Source organism: Sinocyclocheilus rhinocerous, unplaced genomic scaffold, assembly GCF_001515625.1.
Source record: "Sinocyclocheilus rhinocerous isolate Xijiao unplaced genomic scaffold, SAMN03320098_v1.1 scaffold161, whole genome shotgun sequence".
In the NCBI taxonomy this organism is placed as follows: domain Eukaryota; kingdom Metazoa; phylum Chordata; class Actinopteri; order Cypriniformes; family Cyprinidae; genus Sinocyclocheilus; species Sinocyclocheilus rhinocerous.
The window spans coordinates 1,029,387-1,037,263 of NW_015627226.1; the positions used below are offsets into that span (position 1 = coordinate 1,029,387).

Sequence of the window (7,877 nt, forward strand, 5' to 3'; positions counted from 1 at the left end):
TATATATATATATATTAAAATACCTCCTGAGATTTTAAGGTAACAAGTTAATAACTAATTAACACATTTGCATGTTCATGGTTCTCTGATATTAGTTTATGGCCACATGACATGCAGGTAAACACATAAAATATTTAACCTTTTTTAGTGAGTGTTTATTTTAATGATAAAATTATTTATTTTAATTTTACATTTTTTATTATTTCATTTATTAGCTTTTCATTTAAAAAAAAGAAAAAAACCTTTACCCTCTGCAGTTCCTTCACAAACCCCAGTGTGGGAAACCTTGACATAATGTAATGTTTAATGCACTTCATGTTGTTAATAACAATGAATAGAATAGATTTTCTTTCTTTAGAGTTAGGTCAAAAGTAATCTAAAATAAGTAGTCCAATTATATTACCTAAAATGTACAACGTAATGTATTATGTTACTGACTACAATTTGTGTCATGTAATTTGGAATCAGTAACGGACTACAATTTGTAAGTAATCTACACAGCACTGTTAATTTGATCGCAACTTATGGGTGCAGTCATATTTACCTTTGTACTGTAAAATTTTGCAAGCAAAATGCAGTCATCTCAATTTAAATCTGTGCAATATGGAATTTCATGTGAGGTGAGAAATTTTCCCATTTTGTTAAACATGCAATTTTGCGTGTTGACCAAAGCTGCTTGGAAGTGACCACCTGAATAAGTGGTGCCTCATGCATCACTGCACTGCTGATAATGGACAATTGACCTTCTCTCCCCAAGTTTTGCTAATGTGACCGCACCTTAACATTACATGAAGCATGATACTTTTTGTTGTGTTACATTACATTTTGAATAATGTGTTATTTCTGTTCCACTAGCTACACTTGTTGCCCAGGAATCTGGCATTGAGGACACGCTACGGTGGAAAGAGAGGGTCACACACTCTCACGCATCGAGCACAGTGGGAGAATCAGGATTTAACCGACTCATCAGATGGTGTCACACAGTTACAAAGTTATCCAGAACTGTCAGGTGGATATGCCACATTGCTGATCTGGTCACACACTGCGTCAGTTGTATTATCATGAACACTGTATTCTGAAATGCTCACATGTCTCTCTTATTATAGGAAAGACTCAGGGTTGGGGTTTTGATCTTAGGGTAGAGAATGACACTCAGAGGAAGCTAGGTGATCTGAGTGTCGACTGGACTCTGTATGGACGCCATGATCAGGTGAAGCCAGACAGAGGTTTTTGGCGGTTCTGTTGTGGTTTGGTCCTTTGTTGTTACATTGACCAGATATAAGTCTCTTGTGTGTTGTGTTCAGGTCAGAGTTCAAGGTTCTTGGACTTTGGTGAGCGGAAAAACAGATTCATTCGAACAGAAACAACCCTTTATCTCAACACTGGCTCACTTTTACATACATGCCCTATCACACGGACCCGACCACAGGCACGACAGCAACAACCAGGTGCACAGCTGCCATTCTCAAACAATCTCTATAACCTCAAATAATCGCCACACTTTCAAAGCAAATATTCCCAATACTCTCAAATACTCTTCTGTTTCTCAAGTACTTTCCCTCCATACAAATCCCATTTCTAATGCATCTCTCCATTTTCAAATACTTGCCACACTCTCTAGGCTGCACTTCCTTTCTCATAATTGTTAAAGGGATAGTTCACCCAAAAATGAAAATTACCCCATGATTTACTCACCCTCAAGCCATCCTAGATGCCTTTCTTCTTTCAGACGATTACAGTCGGAGTTATATTAAAAAATGTCCTGGCTCTTCCAAGCTTTATAATGGCAGTGAATGGGGGTCCAGATTTTGCCAGCGGTAGGTGCTGTGCAGGTTTAGCCTCCTTGTTAGTGCGTCCGCCTTCCATGCCGGAGACCCGGGTTCGAGACCCACTCGGAACGAGAACGAGGTGTGGCGGAGAGGAGCCGGGGGAGAGGGGTTACATTGGTGCCGTGACCCGGATGTGAGTGAGATTTAGGGGGGTGAGTGTAACGGAGGCCAGCGAGTAGGTGCTGTGCAGGTAAACCTCACTCCCCTGATCGAGGGGTGGCGGAGAGGAGCCGGGGGAGAGGGGTTACATTGGTGCCGTGACCCGGATGTGAGTGAGATTTAGGGGGGTGAGTGTAACGGAGGCCAGCGAGTAGGTGCTGTGCAGGTAAACCTCACTCCCCTGATCTCAAGAGACGCACTAGCGACTGACGCTAGAGGCTGCAGTCTTTAGCCTCCTTGTTAGTGCGTCCGCCTTCCATGCCGGAGACCCGGGTTCGAGACCCACTCGGAACGAGAACGAGGTGTGGCGGAGAGGACCCGGGGGAGAGGGGTTACACATACATTATAAAAAGTACTCCACACGACTCTGGGTTACATTAAATCCGGTTAATAAAGGCCTTCTGAAATGAAGCAATGCATTTGTGTAAGAAAAAATGCATTTTTAAAACTTTATAAACTGTAATCTTTAAAACTCTATAAAGTTTTAAATATGGAGATTTTTCACTTCAGAAGTCCTTTATTAACCCCCCGGAGCCGTGTGGAGTACTTTTTTATGATGGATGGATGCACTTTATTTTGCTTCAAAATCTTTATCATTATAAAACTCGGAAGAGCCAGGATATTTTTTTTATATATATAATGCCGATTGTGTTTGTCTGAAAGACAAAAGTTATATACACCTAGGATGGCTTGAGGTTGAGTAAATCATGGGGTAATTTTCATTTTTGGGTGAACCATCCCTTTAAGATCTAACATGTGAAATCTATGTAATACAAGTGTTGTGTTTCTATAGGCCCCTCTTTCCTGGGAGCACGGAAAGCCTGTAAATGTTTCTGTAACAGTGAGCGAGCACTGGCATGATGACTCCAGCAGAGGGCAGGCCTGTATCTTTCTCTCACCAGGACAGGTACACCACAGCACCCCTGTCAAGGTTTATTTTGCAATAATTTCCAGCTGACTTACAGTACCGTAAAAAATACAAGAGGTTTGTATTATAGTTTATTTTGCTCACCAAGGCTGCATTTATATGATTCAAATTATAGTAAAAACAGTAATATTGTATAATGTTATTACAATCTAAAATAATCATTTTTATATATTTTAGAATGTAATTTATTTATGTGATGGTAAAGCTGAATTTTCAGCATCATTACTCCAGTCTTCAGTGTCACGTGATCCTTCATTTGCTGCTCAAGAAATATTTTATTATTATTATCATCATCATCATCATCATCAATGTTTAAAAACATGATATTTTTGAAGAAACCATGATAGATTTTTATCCTTTTTTATTATTTCATAACAACAGCATTTATTTGAAATAGAAATCATTTGTAACATGATAAATGCATGTCACCTGTGATTTAATACATCCTTGCTAAAAAGTATTATGTATTTTTTTTAATCATACTGACTTCAAACTTTTGAACGATAGTGTATATAAAAAATGAACTACTGTATGCTGTGCCCCAGACAGTATATCTCTGCTTTGTTTTCTGTATGTGTGTATCTGTCAGATACAGTCGTTGCTTCCCCTAGTGGAGATGGAGGGATGTGTTGCTGTAGCTCAGGAGGGGAAGGCCTACTCCCAAAACACAGAGCTCAAATGGAAGGACAAGAGGATAGCACAAAGCATGAAATACCAGGTGTGGATTATTTAAGGAATTGAAAACTTGTTTGTTGTAATGCCTTTATTTAAGATATTGGGATCTGAGATGATCTTTCTTTTTGTTGTCTGTTGTTTAGGGAGGAGTAAAAGGAATGCACACACTCCTCGTGGAGCTGGGGGCCCAAAACGTCTCTCCGTCTCCATGTTCATCTCACTCTCTTCTGACCCAGATACACACCAACCTGAGGGACCGTCTTGAACACCATGTTCAGATCGGCCTCTGTCCTCCACAGCCAGTGAGATCACATACTCGCTCTCATTAAATTACAAAAAAATGTGCATAGAACAACTTAAAGGGGTCATGAACTGAGAAATCAAACTTCCCTTGATATTTTGACAGATAAGAGGTCATTGTACTATAAAAACATCCTATAAGTTTCAGAACTCAAAACTTTCTTGTTAGTCTAAAAACATCTTATATTGAAGCCAGTCTGCCAAAATGACAGGCTGTGGAATGTGTCACTTTTTGACGTAATAGTGTGGCTAAACCCCGATCAACGCCTGCTTCTACATCACTGCCTGTTTAGCCCCGTCCTGTTTGCGTACATAGTGTAAATAACGAGAGAGGCAAACGGAGGTCTATGCAAATGATAAAGATGCTCTGAAGGCAACAAGACGGAGTGCAGTGCAAAGCTGTGGAAAAACACAGTCTTCCTTCTGAACCCAACATTAGGAAAGAGTGGATGAAGTTTATTTTTAATGAAGTTCCAGACCGCATCAGTAACAACTTGGTCCTTTGTTCACTTCATTTCACCGCGGATTCATTTACAAACAAGGCACAATTCAACACAGGATTTTCAGAAATATTCAAACTAAAAGACGATGCTGTGCCAAATATAATTGGATCCGACAGTAATGTCGCACTGCACAAGTGTGAGTTACTGTTTTTATTATGTGGTCACTATTGCTTTTTCTGTTATTACAGATTATTTGACATTTACAGAGTATTTATACATTTTTAACCTAAATCACAGCAGCGCCCATCTATGAAGGATGTAGGCTGTCAAACATACACAACTGTTAGCCAATCAAGGCAGTGGGCGTTTACTTCCGAGTCGACAATCCGCCACGCCTATTCAAACACAGCGTTCCGATGAGAGGGGTCAAAACAGGACAGAAAATAGCCTATTACTTCTATGTTATGATGTTTTTTTATGTTAAAATCTTGATAACATTATAAGTGGACCTCAGAGAACAGTACAAAATTTAAAAAAAACAAAGGCAGTTCATGACCCCTTTAACATTCACACATATCACTGTAGAGAGATAGAGTTCATCCAAATACAAAAATTCAGTGTTCTTGTCATTACACAGCGTTTTAAAGATTTATTTTTTAGAGTTGACATGAACGTCTGTACATAATAACATTTTTTCCCTGGTTAAAAAAGTTAGCTTAGTTGGATTGAACGTGCATTTCTAGTGTATTTCAAACCTTACAGGTATATCTTTAAAAAGCTGTACTTGCAGATAATAGAATATTAATAAAAAAATGTTTTAAAAAAAGGCCACATATAAGTGTAATTAAAGAGTGCACTTTTAAAAAATGCACTTTGTAATCATGTCAAATTAAACGTCTTTGCTTTAATGTACATTTTAAATCATTGTGTTTAAATAATCTTTTGTCATGCTTTTAAAAAGTGCACATATTTTGACTTTCTAAAGCATATGTAAAGTACTTGAGTATAATTTCAGCTGGGTTATTTGAAGTATTGTTTATGTACTAACAGCAACTTCATCATTACAAATGTGTAATTACCAATATATTTAAATACAACATACGATAAAAGATGTTCATAAAGATGTACCTACGTTCTACATAAGTGGGTCAAACACTCTTTAGTTCAAGTAATTGCATTTAATATAAATTTTAACTAATACATGTTTATTTAATTGTAAATGACATGCAGTTAAGTGCCTGAAAATATTACATTTAGTTCACATAAAAAGTATGTTTTGTTCAAGTAATAAGTACTGTTTTTTTTTTTTGAAGTATGCAAGAGTTATTTTTTGATGAATTTCCTTTAAGACCTCAAAAATAAAAATAAAAGTGCTACAGTTAATATATAGGGGGTGGACAAAGGCCTCCTGTAGTGAATCGATATGTTTTTGTAAGAAAAATATCCATATTCAAAACGTAATAATCACTTTAATGTAGCTTGCGCCAACAGTTGTTAATTGCATTTAATATAAATTTTAACTAATACATGTTTATTTAATTGTAAATGACATGCAGTTAAGTGCCTGAAAATATTACATTTAGTTCACATAAAAAGTATGTTTTGTTCAAGTAATAAGTACTGTTTTTTTTTTTTGAAGTATGCAAGAGTTATTTTTTGATGAATTTCCTTTAAGACCTCAAAAATAAAAATAAAAGTGCTACAGTTAATATAAGGACTAGGATTCGGAATAAAATGATTAGGATTCAAAATTGTGGTAGATCACTACAATTATATTAAGAAACCTTAATTCAGTTCAGTTGTAACATTTTGTTTTGTTTCTCGCAGGCTTTAATTTGGTCTGGATCTCACAGAGTGAACTCGGGCAAGGAGATGTTGTACACTCACACCCGTGTGTCTGTGTCCGGACACCCTCAGCACAACACTTTCACACTGACGCTCAGAAACATCAGCAGCAGTCAGCGCTCCAACTACTCAATGATCACAGAGGTACACGCACTGCTACTGAACGTGCTGCGAGTTTCATCATGAGAGTATCCTCAAATTGTTTGTGAAGAACTTTTGAAGAAGGTTGTCGTTATTTCTAGTGTGTAGAAAATATAATTAGCTCACTTACTTAAAGGGATAGTTCACCCAAAAATGAAAATTAGCCCATTATTTACTCATCCTCAAGCCATCCTAGGCGTATATGACTTCCTTCTTTCAGATTAATCCAATCGGAGTTATATTAAAGGGGTCATATGATGCTGCTAAAAAGAACATTATTTTGTGTATTTGGTGTAATGAAATGTGTTTATGCGGTTTAAAGTTAAAAAAACACATTATTTTCCACATACTGTACATTATTGTTTCTCCTCTATGCCCCGCCTTTTTGAAACGCGTCGATTTTTACAAAGCTCATCGGTCTGAAAAAGCGAGGTGTGCTCTGATTGGCCAGCTATCCAATGCGTTGTGATTGGCCGAATACCTCAAGCATGAGACGGAAATGTTACGCCCCTCACATACTGTTGATGCCGTGTCAGGCCGGAGCGACGAGACATAAACATAAAACCCATTACAAACGAGGCATTTGTTGCATCCAGTGGGGACATAATTACTGATTATAATGACTTATACTGTCGTTTTACGCGTTGCGTTACATTGCGTCGCGTAAACATAAAACCCTGTCTGCATTTGTGATCAGAGAAATGACAAACAACAAGTGCTAACGTTAATCCACACTGCCCAAAACTCACGTTTGAATCATCAGTGGCAAATCCTTTAAATGAAAACGTACTTACAGACTGTGAGTCAGAACTGCCGGCAATTTAGTCTAACGTTCCTCTCCCAGGATCAGTAAACAGTCCTCCATAAAATGCGCTGCACACATCTGGATATTTGGGTTAAACTGTTCTGGAACAGTGTTGTAAATACAACTTAACCACTGATTTGTAGTCGTGTCCTCTTTTGGAAGACCAAACAAAGTAGTTTCGCTTTCACAACGAAAAACACAGCGGCCTAGCGTGAGCGAAAGCCCCGGCTTAGCCTGAGCTGAAGCCGGGCAAGAGTGAGCTGAGGCGGCAGGGTCGAGAACGGTGCGCCTGGGCTGGACTCCGCTTCGTCCATGGTGAAAGTTGATGTATTCCCTCAGCGACCAGCACAGATCAGCTCTAGGCATGACGAAGCGGATATCGTCCTCTTTTGGAAGACCAAACAAAGTAGCTTCGCTTTCACAACGAAGCACACAGCGTCTTCAGGACATGGCGGCAGCGGCAACAATACTACAGTGAGAATAAAAGTTACGCCTTCTTTCTTTGCGTGAACATTTGGGCGGCGTTATGCAAATCTTCCCACATAGTGACGTAGATATGTGGGGGCGTGTTCGAACGAGCCGTTTTAGGGGGGTGTGGCTGACTCTTAACTTTTATAAAGAATATCTCTTTGGATTTGAGACTTTAGTCTTTGCAACTTTACAGATCTTCTTTATGCACCAAGAGCTTGTAACACTCCAAAGAGAAAGGAAAAAATAAAATCGCATCATATGACCCCTTTAAAAAAAATGTA

At 38.4% G+C, this 7,877-nt stretch overlaps 1 protein-coding gene across 1 annotated transcript in view; it reads left to right on the plus strand.

The window, feature by feature from the left end:
* The window catches only part of LOC107722497 (uncharacterized), a 38,539-nt gene that overhangs the window by 13,896 nt on the left and 16,766 nt on the right, over positions 1 to 7,877 (plus strand). Inside the window, exons 20-26 of the mRNA XM_016530865.1 lie at positions 856 to 1,009; positions 1,107 to 1,210; positions 1,305 to 1,448; positions 2,782 to 2,895; positions 3,506 to 3,634; positions 3,735 to 3,893; positions 6,162 to 6,323. Coding sequence (XP_016386351.1) covers positions 856 to 1,009; positions 1,107 to 1,210; positions 1,305 to 1,448; positions 2,782 to 2,895; positions 3,506 to 3,634; positions 3,735 to 3,893; positions 6,162 to 6,323 — 966 coding nt within the window. The remainder of the gene's footprint in view (positions 1 to 855; positions 1,010 to 1,106; positions 1,211 to 1,304; positions 1,449 to 2,781; positions 2,896 to 3,505; positions 3,635 to 3,734; positions 3,894 to 6,161; positions 6,324 to 7,877) is intronic.